At 59.9% G+C, this 17091-nt stretch overlaps 6 protein-coding genes across 6 annotated transcripts; 3 read left to right on the top strand and 3 right to left on the bottom strand.

Moving 5' to 3' along the window:
• Window positions 1-12: 12 nt before the first annotated feature.
• Window positions 13-2033, top strand: THITE_2114172 (uncharacterized protein). The gene has a single exon (XM_003652499.1). The coding sequence runs from the start codon at window positions 331-333 to the stop codon at window positions 1504-1506; it is 1176 nt and encodes a 391-aa protein (XP_003652547.1). The 5' UTR covers window positions 13-330; the 3' UTR covers window positions 1507-2033.
• On the bottom strand, window positions 2034-3498 carry THITE_2114170 (uncharacterized protein). The gene is made up of 4 exons (XM_003652498.1): window positions 3281-3498; window positions 3145-3205; window positions 2375-3005; window positions 2034-2285 (listed from the first exon to the last, which is right to left on the bottom strand). The coding sequence occupies exons 1-4, from the start codon at window positions 3312-3314 to the stop codon at window positions 2208-2210; spliced, it is 804 nt and encodes a 267-aa protein (XP_003652546.1). The 5' UTR covers window positions 3315-3498; the 3' UTR covers window positions 2034-2207.
• Window positions 3499-4505: 1007 nt separating this feature from the next.
• Window positions 4506-5998, top strand: THITE_2114169 (uncharacterized protein). The gene is made up of 2 exons (XM_003652497.1): window positions 4506-4693; window positions 4759-5998. Exon 2 carries the CDS (start codon window positions 4777-4779, stop codon window positions 5785-5787), a length of 1011 nt encoding a protein of 336 aa, XP_003652545.1. The 5' UTR covers window positions 4506-4693; window positions 4759-4776; the 3' UTR covers window positions 5788-5998.
• A 453-nt stretch (window positions 5999-6451) lies between these two features.
• On the bottom strand, window positions 6452-7492 carry THITE_152296 (uncharacterized protein; the record flags this gene model as incomplete). The annotated part of the gene is made up of 1 exon (XM_003652496.1): window positions 6452-7492. The coding sequence occupies one exon, from the start codon at window positions 7490-7492 to the stop codon at window positions 6452-6454; it is 1041 nt and encodes a 346-aa protein (XP_003652544.1).
• A 1026-nt stretch (window positions 7493-8518) lies between these two features.
• THITE_2114167 (uncharacterized protein) lies at window positions 8519-9953 on the top strand. Its single transcript, XM_003652495.1, has 3 exons — window positions 8519-8758; window positions 8886-9110; window positions 9191-9953. Exons 1-3 carry the CDS (start codon window positions 8756-8758, stop codon window positions 9842-9844), a joined length of 882 nt encoding a protein of 293 aa, XP_003652543.1. The 5' UTR covers window positions 8519-8755; the 3' UTR covers window positions 9845-9953.
• A 52-nt stretch (window positions 9954-10005) lies between these two features.
• THITE_2114165 (uncharacterized protein) lies at window positions 10006-13423 on the bottom strand. The gene is made up of 2 exons (XM_003652494.1): window positions 12274-13423; window positions 10006-12223 (listed from the first exon to the last, which is right to left on the bottom strand). Exons 1-2 carry the CDS (start codon window positions 13307-13309, stop codon window positions 10167-10169), a joined length of 3093 nt encoding a protein of 1030 aa, XP_003652542.1. The 5' UTR covers window positions 13310-13423; the 3' UTR covers window positions 10006-10166.
• Window positions 13424-17091: the final 3668 nt, after the last annotated feature.

Raw genomic sequence — 17091 nt, 5'->3', positions numbered from 1 at the left:
CGAGGGGTCCTTCTTTTGCCGACTGGACCCTTTGTAGCCGGCTACAAGGCGGCCAACCGATCGCTCTTGTTCCATTCAGTTGTTTGCTGGGGCTCCTTTTTGTGTTGACTTTCAGGGACTTGCACACGACTTTCTGCTGTCCCACGCTCAGCAGGGACCACACCCCTGCTGAGGCGGGCCGCGCTAAAATACCTCGGTGGCATGCATGTCTTGGCAGTCGCAAAACTTCCAGCGTGTCTCTTGCGAAACCTGACACGGACACCACCACCAACCCAATCCCCTGCGCCGGCCAGAAGCAGCAGGCTGTTCCCCGCTTGCGATAATGCCATCATGAAGCTCTCCGCGATTTCTGTTGGCCTCCTGGCCCTCTTGACGCCGCTGACCGCAGCATGGACGAAGGAAGGCAAGTGTGCCCTTTTCCTCCTGGAAGTTGCAAGTTGGCGCCGTTGTGGCTTCTCTTCTCCTCGAGCTCGTGGACAAGCAGTCTGGAGTGCTGACACGTACCTTTCCCCTACCCCGACAACAGATCGCGAAATCTTCCGCGTCCGCGACGAGCTGATCGCGCACGAGGGCCCGGACGTCACCTTCTACGACTTCCTGGGCGTGTCGCGGTCGGCGAGCCTCGATGACATCAACAAGGCCTACAAGAAGAAGTCGCGCCAGCTCCACCCCGACAAGGTCAGGCAGCAGCTCACAGCGGAGCGCATTAAGGCCCAGAAGGAGCAGGCCAAGCAGAAGAAGGGCAAGCCGGGCGCCCACGTGGTGAAGCCGCCCACGGCCGCCGAGCTCAAGGCCGCCGTCAAGCGCGCCTCGGAGCGCCAGGCCCGCCTGTCCATCGTCGCCGACGTCCTGCGCGGGCCCGGCCGCGACCGCTACGACTACTTCCTCGCCAACGGCTTCCCCACCTGGAAGGGCACCGAGTACTACTACAGCCGCTACCGCCCGGGCCTGGGTACCGCCCTGCTCGGCGTCTTCCTCTTCGCCGGCGGCGCCGCGCACTACCTCGCGCTCTACATGAGCTGGAAGCGCCAGCGCGAGTTTGTCGAGCGGTACATCAAGTTTGCGCGGCACGCCGCCTGGGGCGAGAACCTCGGCATCAATGTCCTGGGCCTGGATGAGCAGCCCGCGGCTGCCCCTCCGCCGCAGGACGACGAGGGGCGCGCCATGCCGATGAACCGGAAGATGCGCCGGATGCAGGAGCGCGAGGCGAAGAAGGAGGCCCAGGGCGGCGGGCGCAAGGCACGCCGCGGCCGCGGTTCGCCGTCGGCGTCGGGCTCGGCAACGCCCCAGCCGCCGCCGGCCCCCCGCAGCGGGCCGACGGGCACCAAGAAGCGGGTTGTTGCGGAGAACGGCAAAGTCCTGGTTGTCGACTCCCTGGGCGACGTGTACCTGGAGCAGACGGACGAAGACGGGAATGTGGCCGAGTACCTGCTTGACGTGAGTTTCTGCTTCAGTGCTCCAGCCGTCGCATTCTCTGTGGTGGTAACTGACGCCATCTCCAACTAGCCCGATGAGCTCCCCCCTCCCACCTTCAAGGACACTGCCGTCGTGCGGCTCCCAATGTGGGTGTACCGGCTGACCGTTGGTCGCCTCTTTTCGAAGCGGACGGAGGCCGGCACGGAAGAGGAGGGCGAAGAAGCCACCGAGGTGGAAGTCCTGGACAACGACGACGCAGAGTCCGAGCCCGGGAAGCCCACGCCGAGCAGCGGCTCGGCCGAGGATTTCGAGCTGCTTGAAAAGTCGGTGGACGAGCAGGGTCTGGCCAAGACCAGCGGCAGCCAGAAGCAGGGCGGAAAGGCGGGCAAACGGAAGAACAAAAAGAGGTGACGAAGGGCAGTCGCGTGAGGAGGTTGGAAACATGGCAGTGCTTATGATGCCGGACCCTGAGGTATGGCTTGGGTAGGCGCCGTAAATGACAACAACAGTCAACAAGCGTCGCTCACTTGGGGACGGATAGACGGGCGGGGGAATAGGGGCATGCCCGGCGGCCTGCTGGGTCTCGCGGCTCGACCGCAGACTCAAGCCGCTGAAAGGGGTTGTGGGGCAAGATCAGAACAGAAGTATTGCGTTCACATAGCTCCAATGGATATTCGTGCCTGCCTCTCCCATGCCGCAATCCCTTCCGCAAACCTGTCCCAGAACGCCGAATCATCACCAGACCCATGCCCAACAGTGACCCTGAATGAACCGACACAACGAGGCTTGCATCAACTCCCCACGACATGGCTCAACACCCTCGCTGCCAGCTGGCTCAGTATCCTTGCCCGATCATCCTGCGGTAGCTCCTAGCAGTCACCCCCCGTCGTCAGCAAGCCCAGCCAACCCTCCCTCCATTCCAGCAGATCGAGCAAAACGGAGAGAGAGCGAGACTCACCTGAAAAACAGCATAGACACTCTTCCCCTTGGCATCGCGCACCGCGCCAAGCCGGTTCCCCGCCACGGCGCCGGCCACCAGGCCGGGCACGTTGGCGACGATGAACCCCAGCGCGCCGCCGCTCAGCCCGCCCACCACGCTCCAGAACTTGCCCGTCGGCCGCGCCCCGCCGCCGCCTGCCCCGGGCTCCGCCATCCCCTCCTCCCGCAGCATCTCCTCGAACACGTCGGCGAACTGCGCCTCCTCCGCCCGCCGCCGCGCCCGCTCCCGCTCCTGCTGCTGCTGCGAGCCGCCGGTGAAGAAGTTCCACGCCCACGACGAGAAATCCGGCGCGCCGCCACCCCCTGTCCCCGTCCCTGTTCCTGTCCCGGTCCCGGTCCCTGTTCCGGTCCCGGCACCGCCCGCACCGGGTCCAGAACCGGGTTCCGCTGCCTCGGCCTCGGCGAACGCATCCCCTCCCGCGGTGAAGCCGCCGCCGGGGAAGAGCTTGCGCTGGGCGTCGTACTCGCGCCGGCGGGCGGCGTCGCCCAGCGTGTAGTAGGCGTCGTTGACGAGCTGGAAGCGGCGGGTGCGCCGGGCGCGGTCCGGGTGGTCAGCCGGCACCCGGTCGGGGTGGGTTTTCAGGGCGGCGCTGGGACAGTGCGTAGAAGACCCCGGAGGGGGAGGTAGAGGTTAGTTACGGGGGGTTCCACAGTGAGGATGTAGATGGGGGGATATTGGATTGTTGCAGGCGTCTGGCGGAGCGGGGTGGTGGGGGTGAGGTGGCTTACCGCTTGTATGCGTCGCGGATTTGGGAGGTGCTGGCTGTCTCGGAGACCTCAAGGATGGCGTCTGGGGTTGCTTGGATTAGCGGTGGTTCGGAGGGCGGATAGTTACTCCTTCGGTAACGGGGTGCCTGGGGCTTACAGTAATTCGGCGGACGGCCAGCTTTTGAAGCCATCTTGACGCTTGACGGGGTAAGCCGCGGGGACCTGGGGAGGAGGGCACCGGCGCGGTATGAAGAGGAGGATAGGATCGAGTTCCACACTAAACGGCCCTCAAGGGCTAATCTGATTCTTCGAGAACGACCGCGATATGCACTTTGAATAGTCCCTTCATCAGGCTACCGTGAGGGTGGGGGTGGGTCAGTGGGATGGAGGGACGAGGCCGACGTCATCCTGTGGCGCTGAAATGTGGCTTATTTCTTCTTGAGCTGCAGCCCCTGTCTCTTCGAGATCCCCACCAGCTGCACGCCCCGCGCGGCTGCATGTCTTGAGTGGACCCGCCCGCTCCGGTCGGATCAGCACGATCTTCGAAGACGTCACTCCACCGCTGTCTTCGACTCCTCTGGATATTTTCTCCCGTTTGGTGTACGGTTCCAATACACGAGAGACGGCTTTGCCTTCCTTTTTTTTCCTTTCTTTCATTTTTTACGAACATTTTGTACAACTAACGGTGGTTCCATTGCTAGCGGGCATCGTCATTGTTCGCCTCGCTTTGTTGGGACTGGATGGCTCACCTTAGGCCCGTTTCAGGAGCTGGCCCTCCAACCGCTTGGCGGTGGTGGGCAAGTTGCAAGGTTGCAATGTGTCACTGCCCAATAACCAGTGTAGTGGTCACAGGCGGCCAAACGATGGGAACCCATGTGGGCATTGAAGCCTGACCGCGCCAACCAAGCCCGATCTGCGCTTGCTGGTCTGGCTCCGGCTGGTGACTGCCTGGCCAGTCAACCCCTCCATTCAACAAAATTGCCCCGGGCCGGGCCTGCCCCTCCTCATTTCCCTGGTCTCTGCATGTGTGATCCAACTCCCTCAAATATCGACCACGTCTTCGATTTTTGCTCTTTGCTCTGCACCTTTGCAACTCGCCACTCAAGCTGCGGAACCTTCGGCACTGCTTCCCTCGCACGAACGCTCGCCATCTGTCTTGGTTACTTGTCGCCTTGACCGGCGGCTTTGCTTGCTTCGCGTCTTTGAGACCCAATCTTGGCTCCGCCCCGCCATTGTTCGACCCGAACTCCGGCCTCACACGCAACCGTTTCTTGTTGCGCCGTGGCTTCCCATCCGGCCTCTTTGTCACCGATATTGCTTGCTGAGGTGACAGTTCCGCAGTACATAGCATAGTCAATAGAAACGCAGTTTCTCGCAGCCCGCTGCAGACCGGACCAGAAGTTCCCCCGTCCGGCCCTCGGTACATGCTCTCTCGCTGACCGCCAATACACTGCTCTTGCTCTCGTGGACAACTATCCGTAAAGCCACAGCATATCGGCAGCACCCGTCGACAGAGGCATATTCTTCACAGCTGTGTCAAATTCGACTTGGGGAAGCGGGCTTATTTCAGGTACTGTTGCACAAGGCTGATACCGCGGAGTTCTCGAGAGCAAATCTGGCTAACCGTGCTGTCAGCCCATTCTCAGCAGCATCATGGCTGCTGTGTACGCAAACATGCAGCCCCAGGAGGAACTGGCGGCGCTCTTCTCCCGTAACCTCACCCTTCACCCCACGTCGCATCCGGCACCGGTACCCGCACCAGTTCCGGCCCCGGCGCACGTCTCCCAAGACGAACGGAAGATCGTCTATATCTCGCAACACTACAACCACTCAGCCCACTTAGCAAAGCCCAACACCCAGCCGCCTCGGCCGGCCTCGGAGCCCCCTAAGAACGAGTACAGAGACGTAGAACAAGTACTCCGCCAGCAGAGCGTAGACCCCTCGGGGCTCTCTGCCGCCCAGCTCCAGCTCTTCAAAACGTCCGACACTCCCCAGCAATTCCGCCTGATCGAGCTGTGGCGTGTCTGCCCGCCGACATCCAGCACCGACAACCCGACCCGGACCTGGACCAGCACCACGCTCGAGCAGGAAGAATCCCTCGCGCGCCAGCGCTTCGAGCAGCAGCAGCAACAGCAGCAGCAGCAGCAGCGGGAGCAGCACCTCCTCGACCAGCAACGCCAGCGCGAACTCTCCTCCGCCGCCGCCATGGAAACGGAGGACCACCACCAGCCCTCCTCCCCGGACCAGGACCCCGATACGGAAACGGTCATGTCGCTCGACGGCACCCCGCTCACGCCCATCACCCTCCAGGCCGGCGACGGCCGCTGGCTGCTCGGCGGCTGCGCCGCATACCACTACATGGAGCCGTACATGCTGTCCGGGTACGAGGAGCTGGCGCGCCGCGAGTACGAGGCCTCGGTGCGCAGGGCGTACGCGGAGGATGTGGCGGCGCCGTTGGTGGGGAAGGACGGTGCTGGCGGTAATGGGAATGGTGATGCTGGGGTGGTGAGGTTCAATCCGGCGCATGCCGATCCGGTGTATAAGACGACGCATAGTGGGGGCGGTGGTGGGGGCGTGTTGGTGGTCGATTTCAGGCGGGAGGCGGCCATGGCGGACCAGTATGGCCGCTTCATGGCTATGAAGGAAGATGAGGAGATGCTTTGAGTGTCAAGCGGAGAGGCTGTAAGGGTATGTCGTGGAAGATGTTGGAGGGTGTGGCCGACCGGGCAGTCATGTACCCGTCTGTGCCGAGGACTGGTTGGTATAGGGAAGTTGCCTCTGTTGATATGGGAGACTGTGGAGGAGGTATATACGTATGGATGACTGATGGAGTAGATATGGCTGCTTGGTTTTCCTTTGTGTTCGAGGAACCCCAGATCATTGCGCATTATTTTGCATGCCGTCGTTCTGCCCGGCTGTGTCTAACTGAGTTTGGGTCTAGATAGGTGATACAGCATCTACCATGCACACCCTGAGCGCTCAGAAGTGTTGCTTCTTGACCGTGGCTCGGATCCCAAGGGGAGGTTATGGGACGTCCCGAGAGTCAAGCCGGTGCGTGATACACTCCAAATGACGCTTCGCAGAACATGCATTGCTGTCTATTGATCAAGCTCTTGAACTTGTTGATATCCTTTTATGCTTCTCGGTTTGCGGCGACACCCGCCTCGCGAAGATCGAAACTCATATTTCTACGGACGATTCTGAGGTACACAACATATAGCTATGGAAAAGTCATTGACCCGTCGAGTCGAAGCTCAAAGTAAATGCAACGCAGTGTCGAGCCACCAACAACATGAACATGCCGTGCGCCAGGATACGTTCAGCACGTCTACTCATCCCCCAGTTGGACAGTTTCAACACCAGGCCCCACGCCATTGACCTCTGCCTCGTTCCCCTCTGCCGGCGTCACCGGTCCCAGGCTCGCTCTCCCAGCCTCCGACCCGGCCTCGTATCCCGAGTCCGCCGCGGGGACTTGACGCGCTGCACCAACTCGGCCAATCCCAGGGACACTTGCTTCCTTCTCGCCTGTGGCAACCACTGTCGTCGCCTGAGACACCCTGCCCGGGCAACACGAGGACGCGTCTGCGCTAACACCAGTATCGGCACCGCCGTCCTTCCCGTTCACCCCATTGACTTGCCGCCTCGGCTCGGATCCCGCCGCGACACCGTTCACCCCACCGTCCCTGACCACCGGCCGATTACCGTGTCTGGCCATCATATCCAGAGATATGATCCAGTCAATTTCTTGCTTCAAATCGTCTAGGCGAAGGCGGTCGAAATCGAGGCGGCTCTGGTCGAGGTCAAGGTCCGAAGTCAGTTCCTGGATCGTGCGGAGCACCCAGGGCGGAACCGAACCCGACGGGTCTGAATTGCTATCCAAGTCTGAGACAGAGTAATCCTCGCTGTCGCTACTGGACAAGATCTCCGTTTGCCGGGGAGACACGGGGCGGCTGGATGCCGCACGGCGGCGGCGAGGCATATGCCAGGCATGGTCGCTATAATCGGGGAACAGCAGCGTTGGGCGCCGCAGCCGCATAAACGTGCGGGCCATTCGCGGGGATGACGAAGTGTTTGTCCAGAGGCTGGACTGGCGTCCTGCTCTGCGGTACACTCCATGTGTGTGCCGGGCGCAAAATCGTGAGGAGGAGCCTGATGTACCCGCTACGCTCGTAGGAGACGGGGTTTCCGAGTCGCTGATGTTCTCCGCCGCTACAACGCCAATACGCCGGGACGGGCCAGATCCGGCGGTCCCCTGATTGTAGGTGTAGTATACACGTCCGATGTGGCAGTTGAAGAACACCGGTCCCTGTGATTGGTCTCCGGTGCCTGCGCCTTCGTCCCCACTACTGCGGGCGCGGAGGGAAGACATGGTGTCGAGAGTCACTGTCGGTCAGGATTCTCCTTCGTGGGGATGCGAACGACAAGGTGTTGAGAAACAGGGACAGATGAATTTCCGTGCTGTAGTTATGCAGCGTGGCCGACCGGCAGACTGAGGTTGCTGGCCCCTTTTGTAGAGCTGGAGGAGCACCTCTGCAGCCATGCCGTGCGGCAATGGACATTTGGAAGTCTTACAAAGGGCAGAACACCCATGATCTCGGAGTAGCAGCCCTAGAACCACGTTGCCACAGTACACCTGCCCATCCCTCACTTCCTCATCGAGCCGATTTGCAAAGCTCCAAAACCCATTGGTGGCCTCTCCCACTCGCCAGTGGTTGTTGGAGGCGACTGCCCGAGTTGTGCTCTTTGTTGGGCAGTCCTATCCACATCCACAGGTCCAACACTAAGCTGTCACGCCTTCAAAATGGTGCCTTGCCAAAGCAGAGTGTAGCAAGCTGACAAGGGCTCGAGAAAAGATTCCCACTCAGAACCAGCTCCCTCATGACCTTGTTGGTAATGTAATGTGCTACCCACATGGCCGTGATCTGAGGGCTGGCGTGTGGCATTTGGACATGCCACGCAGCGAGTTGGTAGTGAGGCCGTCAAAAACTCATCATACTCACATATATCGGCTGACAAGCTAGGCTCAGGTTTCCCTTTCCTTTTTCTTTGCCTCGCAGCCCGTGTCTGGTGTCTTGCTGAGGCATGCTAGTCAAGGTCGGTCAGTTGCGGTAGTGAGGAAACAATAGATAGGTAGGCAGTTACTCTTGCATCATCAGAATACAGGATGGCGAAGAATCAGGGATGGCTGCCATGATGTCCGGTTCTGATGAGAGAAATCGCGAACCGTTCTGCTCGATGCGTGGAACACCAGTTGATCTCAGGGGTCAGCCTCTGTAATTACCTTATCAGCTGAACGTTACGTTATCGGTGCCCTGCGCCCGTGCACCCTCAGCTGTGTGCTGTGGCGCCATCCAAGGCTGCCGAGCCAGGCGAGAGCACCCGCCACAGCCCCAGCCCCAGCTCCGCTTAGTTACCTTCCTGGGCTTGCAGGGGAAGCAACACGCAGCTCTGGGCTGCCTGATGTGAGCTCATGCAACAACATCTCGCAGACCCCAGACAGACCAAATCGAACCTCGACCATCGCCGCATCCAAACCACCACGGCACCACCCACACCGCACACCAGTGCTTTTCGACGTCATAAACCCTAAGAACCTCCGTCCATAGCCCGATTTGCCAGATCTACCACCACAATGGTATGTTGTTTTTTCCCCTCCCATCCCCTCCCCCCACCCCCAGCGGCGGCGATGCTGCCGGAGACCGTGCATGCAGGCCCCCGAGCTGGCTGGCCCGGCTGACCCTCGTTCCGCTTCCAAATCGCAGACGTCGATAGGCACGGGCTACGACCTCGCCAACTCCATCTTCTCCCCCGATGGCCGCAACTTCCAGGTCGAGTACGCCGTGAAGGCGGTCGAGAACGGCGGCACCTCCATCGGCATCCGGTGCAAGGACGGTGTGGTGCTGGCCGTCGAGAAGATCATCACCTCCAAGCTGCTCAAACCGGGCGCCAACAAGCGCATCGCGACCGTTGACAGGCATCTGGGTGTGGTAAGCGCGCCAAAAACTCCTACCATTCAGCTCTTGCGCGCAAGTTCCCGGCTAACCGCCCCTCCCTTCGCCCCTCCCAGGTATACTCGGGCATGGTCCCCGACGGCCGGCACTTCATCGAGCGGGCGCGCGACGAGGCGCGCGCGTGGCGCGACACGTTCAAGACGCCCATCTCGACGGCGGACCTGGCGTCGCGCATGGGCGGCTACCTGCAGGCGTACACGCTGTACCAGTCGGTGCGGCCGTTCGGCATCACCGCCATCATCGGCGGCTTCGACAGCCCGGCCGAGCTTCCCGTGGACGGCGAGGTGGGCAGCGGGCCGGCGTGCGGCGCGGGCGGCAAGGTGGCGGGCAAGACGCACGGCGGGCCGTTCCTCTACATGATCGAGCCGTCCGGCCTGTACTGGGGCTACTACGGGGCCGCGACCGGCAAGGGCCGGCAGGCGGCCAAGGCGGAGCTGGAGAAGCTGGACCTGGGCGGGCCCGGCGGCCCCGCGCTGACGCTGGAGCAGGCCGTCAAGGAGGCCGCCCGCATCATCTACCTGTCGCACGACGAGAGCAAGGACAAGGAGTTCGAGCTGGAGATGACGTGGATCAGCGGGCCGGACGGCCCGACCAAGGGGTTGCATCAGGAGGTGCCCAAGGAGCTGAGGGAAGAGGCGGAGCGGTTGGCCAAGAAGGCGATGGAGGCCGACGAGGAGGATGAAGGGAAGGAGGAGAAGATGGAGGAGTAGAAAGGAACGCAGGGGTAAGACGGGAGTACGGCGTCTCTTGTACCATAGGTCGGCCACGAACTGCGGGTCTTTTGGCGGGCGGGAAGATAGACACAAATTTCTATCTGGCAAGTGGCATGTGGGAACAACTAAAGCTACTTGATCACGGTAATCAGCGGTGAAGGACACTTGTGAAAAGGGAGTCTCAGATTCGAATGTCCAGGTCCTTCAACACAGCGGACCGAACCAACTGGACAACCAACAACCACCTGGACACCCATCCCATGGATATTCGCCAAGCATCTCCAAGTCCCAAGCCAACTTCCTCCCTTGCCAACATTCTTTACGCCTGAGTCGGTGCCGCCGTCGCCGCCTCCACAGCATTGTTGACCTTACTCTGGCACCAATTCACCCAGTCCAGGAAGAACCCGGGCTGGATCCTGGCCCGGCCCTGGATCCACCGGAGCTGCGTGCGCGCATACACGCCGGCCACCCGCTCCCGGCAGGCCGCGTCGCCCCACAGGACCGACGCGACTGCCAGGCTGGCCGTCGAGACCGCGTTGGCGTACGCGTGCGACGGGTTGCTGTCCTGGCCCGCCGCCTCGTCGTGCAGCTGCGCCAGCAGCGCAAGCAGGGCCTTCGCGTCTTTCTCGCCCACCGCCGCCTCCCCCGCTGCCGCCTGCCGGCTGCCACCACCACCGCCGCCGCCGCTGCTGCTGCGCGCCTTCTTGAGGGCCTTGGGTAGGGCGTGGATGATGTCGCAGGCCTTGTTGGCGAGCGGTTTCGTCTTGGTCGTGCGCACGAGGTGCAGCAGCGGGAGGAGCACGTGGAAGACGAGCGTGTTGACGCGCGGGCGCGCCGCCTCCTGCCTGACGAAGATGGCGAGCAGGTCCAGCACGCGGTGCTTAAAGTTGATGACCGTGTCCTTGGCATCCTTCTTCTCCTTCTTCTTGCTGGTCGTCTTGGCGCGCTGCCTGAATATCTCGGCCAACTTCTCGTCGACCGCCAGCATCTCCGAGTCTGTCATGTCGGATTCCTCGGCCGAGTCGGCCTCGTTATCCTTGTCGAGCCGGTGGCTTCCGAGGACTTCGGCGAGCGCATTGTCGAGCGCGTCGAGGGCCTCCTGGTCTTTGTCTTCGCCGTCCGCGTCTTCGTCTTGTTCGTCAGCGGAAGCCTCGTCGCTGCTATCCGGCCCTTCCGAGCCGGCATCTTTAAGATTGACCATCTCGACGTCCGAGTCAAGCTCTCCCTCGTCGCTCTCGTCAGCGTCAGCGGCCTCCGCCTCCATCACGTCCTCGTCCTCGGTGGCGAACAACGCTTGCTGTCCTTTTTCACTTTCTTCAGCAGCCAAGGGATCGGTCAAGAGTTTCAACGCCTCTTCCGACAGGAAGCCAGTGAAGGCTTCAAACACTTGGTGCGAAACCTGCCGCATCAGCGACGACGGGCGTGCCACCATGGCGAGCAGGATCTCTACCAGGTACTCGGGCATGCCCTCGTCTGAACCGCGGCTGCGGTTCGCCAGTTTGTCGTAGCACTCGCGTAGCTCTTCAAAGAGATCTATCACATCAGGCTCCTGGTTGTAAAACTGCAGGATCCCTACGGCATACAACAACGCGAGTGCTTGTCGGGGCGCCCTCGTGCGATCGGTCTCCTTCGCAGGATCGAGCAAGTCCTTCAGCATCTTCTTAGCGTCGGCGAGAGCCGAGGCAATTTCATCGTCCTGGTCGACGTCGGCGTCAATGGACAAGATGGCATTGCAAAGGTGCCCGAAATCCTCCGGCCTCCTAACCAGCTTGGCAAACGCCGACGTTGACCTCGTCCGGAGTGCGTCCCTAACATTCGTTGGAACCGACTTATTCGAGTAGGCCAGCTCCGTCAGGGCTCTGATCGCGGGCCCAGTGACGGACTCGCTCGAAGAATCAGCCCCGAGGGGCTTCGAGGGCACGCTAGACAGCCTAAACAGATATCCGCCCAACGCCTGGTAGTATTTTGTCCCGTCAAGACCAGTTTTCTCTGGATCCTTGAGCCGCAGAATCTTAAGGACGGCTTTGACGGTCGTCGGGGTTGTGTATTGCAGGAGCTTGTCCACGGTCTTAGTGTTTGTGCGTTGGTCAAAGTTGTAGGCCCCATGTTTGCCGAGGAGGCCTTTCAGGACGATGGGGAGGAGTGACGGCGTTTCCTCAACAGCAACTTCGATTCCCTTCAGGGCCTTGAGGGCTGCGCGGTGAAGATATCGGTCCTCCTTGGCGGCCTGGTTCATCAGACAAACCATGAAGTTCTTGCTGAAGAGGCTCGGCACCAAGCAAGAAGCCTTGGCGGCGGCGCCATGAATCATTTTCTGGAATATCATGAAGCCCGAGAATTTTTGACTATCCGAAGCGCTCTTCGAAAAGAAGCCCTCTGTCCTTCAGTTAGAGGAGATCTTGCAGATGGGGGGCACAGAGACTAACCATCGACAACGCGGCTCCAGAACTGCTTGAACTGCTCAGCGGCATCGCTCTCGGATTGCGTGCTTGCGCTGACAAAGTGGGCGAGAATCGGGTCCCAGACGAAGTGAAGCTGGGCAGTCCAGCCGCCCTGCTTGGGTTTCGCGCCGCCACTCTCCTCATTTGATGCTTCTCTGCCGCTATCCTTCAAGGTAGCAGCCAGGGAGGGAAGGGAGGCGGCGGCCAGAGGATGACGCCACGGCTGCGACGGGACCTTCATATCGGGAAACCGATCCAGCGCAGTGACCCATACACCTACACCCTCGGGGGTCTTAGCAACTCCCTTCTCCGCCAGCCTTTCCAGGGTCTTTTCGGCCAGCTTCTTGTCCATCAATGAGATGGCCACCGCAATCAGAGAACCGCTCGGCGACCTCAGCCAGGACTTCTTGGCAGACAGTTCCAGAAGTAGGTCCAGCACCGCAAACCACCTCGCCTTGTCAGCGCTGACAATTCCGGCGCGGATAAAGCACTCGAGGCCAAACAAGCGACCAATGTAATGGTCCCTCTCCTCCTGGCCCGTAGCGCCGCCGCCGGGCTTTGTCTTCTCGACCAAGATGCCCAGCACCTTCTCGAAGGGCAGGCCGGTGTATTTGGAGCTCGCCAGCCCCTTCTTCCCAAACAACTGGCCCAGAATGTCGATCAGAGCCTCGCCACAACCGAGTCTGGAAGCGTTCCTGCTGCTCGCGAGACCGCGGAACAGCCGCTTCTCGAGATGGCGCAGCAGCACGGGCTCGGGAACCCCGTCTCCGCCGAGGAGCGCCGATACCACGGCCTCGGCGGCCTCGGTGCGCTCTTTGGGGTCCTCGCTGCCCAGCGTCTCGTACAGCAGCATTTCCCTCTTGCGCTCGTCGACGGTGGTGGGGCGCTCGACGAACGGCGACTTGTCGAGGGCTTTTGCGCCTGCCAACGTGGCCGATGATGCATCTTTTTTGGCTCGCTTTTGCGGCGGCTGGTGATCGTTGGCGGCCTGCTTGGCCGCGCGCTTTCGTTTGTTGCTCATCGTTTGAGGCGCGCCGGTGACGGGACTGAATCGCGATACTGAGACGGTTCCGCCTGTCCAAAGCAATCATTCATTCGCCTGTGCTTCTGGAGCGGAGCTGCATTGGAAGTTTTTTAGTGGGGCACCCATTTCTGCCACGATTGACCGCTTTTAGACCGATCGCTATCGTTATCATGAACGCTGAACACCGCAAACCCCTGTTACTACATATTGATTCCATGCATACCCCCGATTGTGGCATGATGTCTGACCGGGCGTTGCTGGCTCAAGTCTGTGTGAACGGGGATTCAACTCGAGTCTAGGGAGTAACGTTAAGAGATTTCACTTGGAGATTGACTCTTCAACTTGTCGAACTACCGAAGCCGGTTAAGAATTGGAGTGCCTCGCCCGGTAAGGCACTCTTGTGGTTCCGTGAAACTGCCCAGGCTTCGAATTGCACAGTGCGCCGAATCCCAGCTATTTTGGACAACCCGAGACTGATGAATCCGGCCATCCAAGGTTCTTCCATACCTAGCAGCTTAGCAGATAGACTTCCAAAGCCGGCCCAACACACAGTTCTTCCTTGAGAGCCGTTTAAGTATGCCATACTGTATCAAGTCTGAGAGTGATACACCAGCATCGAGCTTCCGAGTTGGGTAACCGGCAACCCTCGTGGCCAACCAAGACTTGCGATCCTTTGAACCCACTGGTGGGGGTCGAGAGCAAATTGTTCAATGTGGAGCGCTCAGCGCAGGATGGTCTCCGGACTTACCGTCAACACAAGTTGATGCTCCGTCTACACATGCGCTGTTTCGGCGGCCGGTCTTTGGTTCCGGGTCGGTGGGAGAGGACGTCCTCGGACAACTTTCGACGCAATGACGAGAGGTGCGTGACATATGATGCTGGCATTGCCTGGTTCGGTCGACTGAGGAAGTGTTCAGTGCCCCCAGGGAAGGCTCGATACACACCTTCAATGACTACCCTACCTCTCTCAGCAGTCCAGTTCCGCAACGCTGCTCCAAAGCCTCCGAGACTCTGGGGTGCGTGCGAAACTCGCTGGCAAGACTCGCTGCCTTTGTCCATCCTCGGGCGAAGCTCCGACAGTTCCAAGCTTTTGGAGACCAAGGTGGAACCCAAAACTGCAGCCCTACTAGTAAGCCGCCAAAGACGCTAGTGCATGTGGAAACGGCGCTGTAGCCCGATGCAGACTTGGCTCGGTTGTGTGGAGTTTTCGAGAAAACCGAACTGTCACCGAGGATTTCCTGCAGCCGAGAAATGGTGCTATCAAGTGTGAAACTAGTGGTTTCGTCGGTGTCCATGTCACGGCTCGGGTGTTGAGAGTCCGCGTCATCTCGGAGGCCAGGTCTTTTCATTCTTTCCAGCTCCAGTCTCAGATCAGGGTAAAAACCCAACAAAGACAACTTTAGCCGAGACCCTTCAGGGAGTCGCCTACTAACGTTACCCGACAAATCCACCGTTCAGGACTCAGAAATGCGCCATGAGCAGCCACGACCCAAAACCGGAGTGCAATGGAATGATTCGTCCTGTGTCCAGCTCCGTCCGTCACTTCGTAACTGAGGTGTGAGGTGCCGATCTTCTTCCCGATACTCGGCCAGACTGGGTTCTTGATAAGGTCTGACGGGCGGATGGTGTCAGACACGAGAAACTTGGGACGCCTTCTTGCTCCGGGATACACTACTGTCAGTTGAGGTAAAGGAGGCCCGAGGACACTGCCGAGTGGTGCTCTCTCGGTGAAGCGTGAAGTGTGCCACATAAACACCCGCACTCCGGTTCCGCAGACCGAGGTCAGCCGGGAGACCAAAAGCGGCAACCCTGTTGTTTCATCAGGTGACACCGCGCCTATCTGCGTGCGACGTGCCTGCTACCCCGCGGCGTAGGGACACGGGATCAAGCGGGAATGTTTATCTCGACTCGGGCCACACGCGTCTTTTGTTTACTTTACCCCGCGCCGAAGGATCCATGCTCTTTGACGTCGGTGCCGCATGCGTCCCGTCCTGCTGCAACCGGATGCGCAGATTTCCATGTTGCTGACGCGCTTGGGCATTGGTCTCGATTGACTCCGCGGCTTTTGCGGTTGTCCCATGCAGCTTCTCAAACAAGCCCCTTGCAGCGGGCTCAAGCAAATAAGAAGCGCCAACGGGTCTGTGGGGGAACCAACCAACCCGCTCTCGGTCGCGGAGGAATGAGAGGTTAGCGAGATCCAATTGTCTTTGGAATCATGGCGTGGCTGATGTGAGCCGGGATGGGATCGCCCATGTAACCCAAAGCATGCAAAGCGTGGGCGCCTGGGAGCTGAACTCCGCTGCGTTGGCGCCCTGCGGAATCAATTGTGCATCGCGATTGGATGGCGGTCCGGTGTTTGCTGGCGCTCTTCCTGCGTCGCACTGGATGTCCATATGCCCAGGAACGAGGGTGGTCAGGCGGGTCATTTGGCATGCGCCGGACACGCGTGTAGATCAGCAAAGACAATTGACACGCTTTACACTGAACCACCTAACCGAGGAAGAAGTAAACAAATGTCGTCAATCCGGAACTTTCTGCTCGTGTACTCACTTGGTTCTTGTCCCTCTACCAGGCTCGATCAGATCTAGATCTCAATTGACGAGTCGTCCAGAGAGGAAAGCGACGAATCGGGCAGGTTGAGAGTGACGAGGGTCCCCGGGCGCTAACTATCGGCGATCAGGTTCAGCCTTGGAAAAACACGCCGACACGAAGCAAGGATGCATTCCCCGCTCCAGCCCTGCCGAGAGGATGACGTCTTGCCGGATTTGGACGGCGAGAGGGATGCCCCTCACCCCAGGCTACGATGATGCTATTTCCAGCAGCCATCCGGTGGGTTCGCATCCAAGATGTCTTCCGGTTATGTAGTGTACATTAAATGTCCAGATATCCGGCGCTTGGATGGGGCTTGGCACATTGTTGTCGATTCCAGGTTGTTCTTGTTCATAAGAGCGGACAGTTCTGCCCAGTGAGCATTTCGAGACGACTGCCAAAGTCCGGTTCGCGTAATGTCGGCCGGAAACGACCGGCAGCCAATCACTGCTTCGAGGTAGTTACTGCCTGCAAGGGCCAACGACCTCCAGACTTGCGACCCGCGAAAGTGTGGACGGGTGAGACACGCCCGGCTCCGGTGCCGGGGTCGCGATTGGTGTGCGCCTTGGCCAGCTTTCTGCTGGAGGTTATAGAGGTCCCGCCAATTGTCGGCAATGTTTTTACAGCGTCAGTACCCCGCCAAGACCGCCAAGGGGTTTGCACTATCGCCTCGGGTTAGCCACGGGTTAGTTCGCCGGGGGTGCGGGGGGCGGCGCTAGCCCCCCGCTGGTTAGGATTCGGGTTAAGGTTAGGGTGAGGGTCAAGGTTAGGGTGCGGGTTAACTTCGTTTTCTTTTTTTTCGATTTGGTTGAGGTTTAGTAAAGTTGTTGCTGCGAGTCTTCGCGATTGTGCATTGTCGATGTTGCTCTAAGTCGTCGCGGCCCCGCTCACCCGGTGGCGATTGTAAATACTTGTAAGCGGCAACCTCCGAAATTAGTCTTGGCGGGACCTCTATAACCACGACCAGCTTTCTTTGACGCAATCCCTTCCAGAATCTTGGACTCGAGTCTGGGTTGTCGACAGAAAGGCCTTCGATGCTTTCCGTTTGCGTCATTACGCTGGCATCCTTGTCTGCCAGGAGGCTGCTGCTCAGCGCTCTGCCCGTCCTTTCTTCGACAAGACTTCGTTCACCCTGGGATTGCATCGTTGGGAGCTTGGGCCGTGCACTGATATGTAACGACACTCAGGTA

Source organism: Thermothielavioides terrestris, chromosome 2, assembly GCF_000226115.1.
Source record: "Thermothielavioides terrestris NRRL 8126 chromosome 2, complete sequence".
Classification (NCBI taxonomy): Eukaryota; Fungi; Ascomycota; class Sordariomycetes; order Sordariales; family Chaetomiaceae; genus Thermothielavioides; species Thermothielavioides terrestris.
This window is presented reverse-complemented; position numbering and strand designations above follow the sequence as displayed.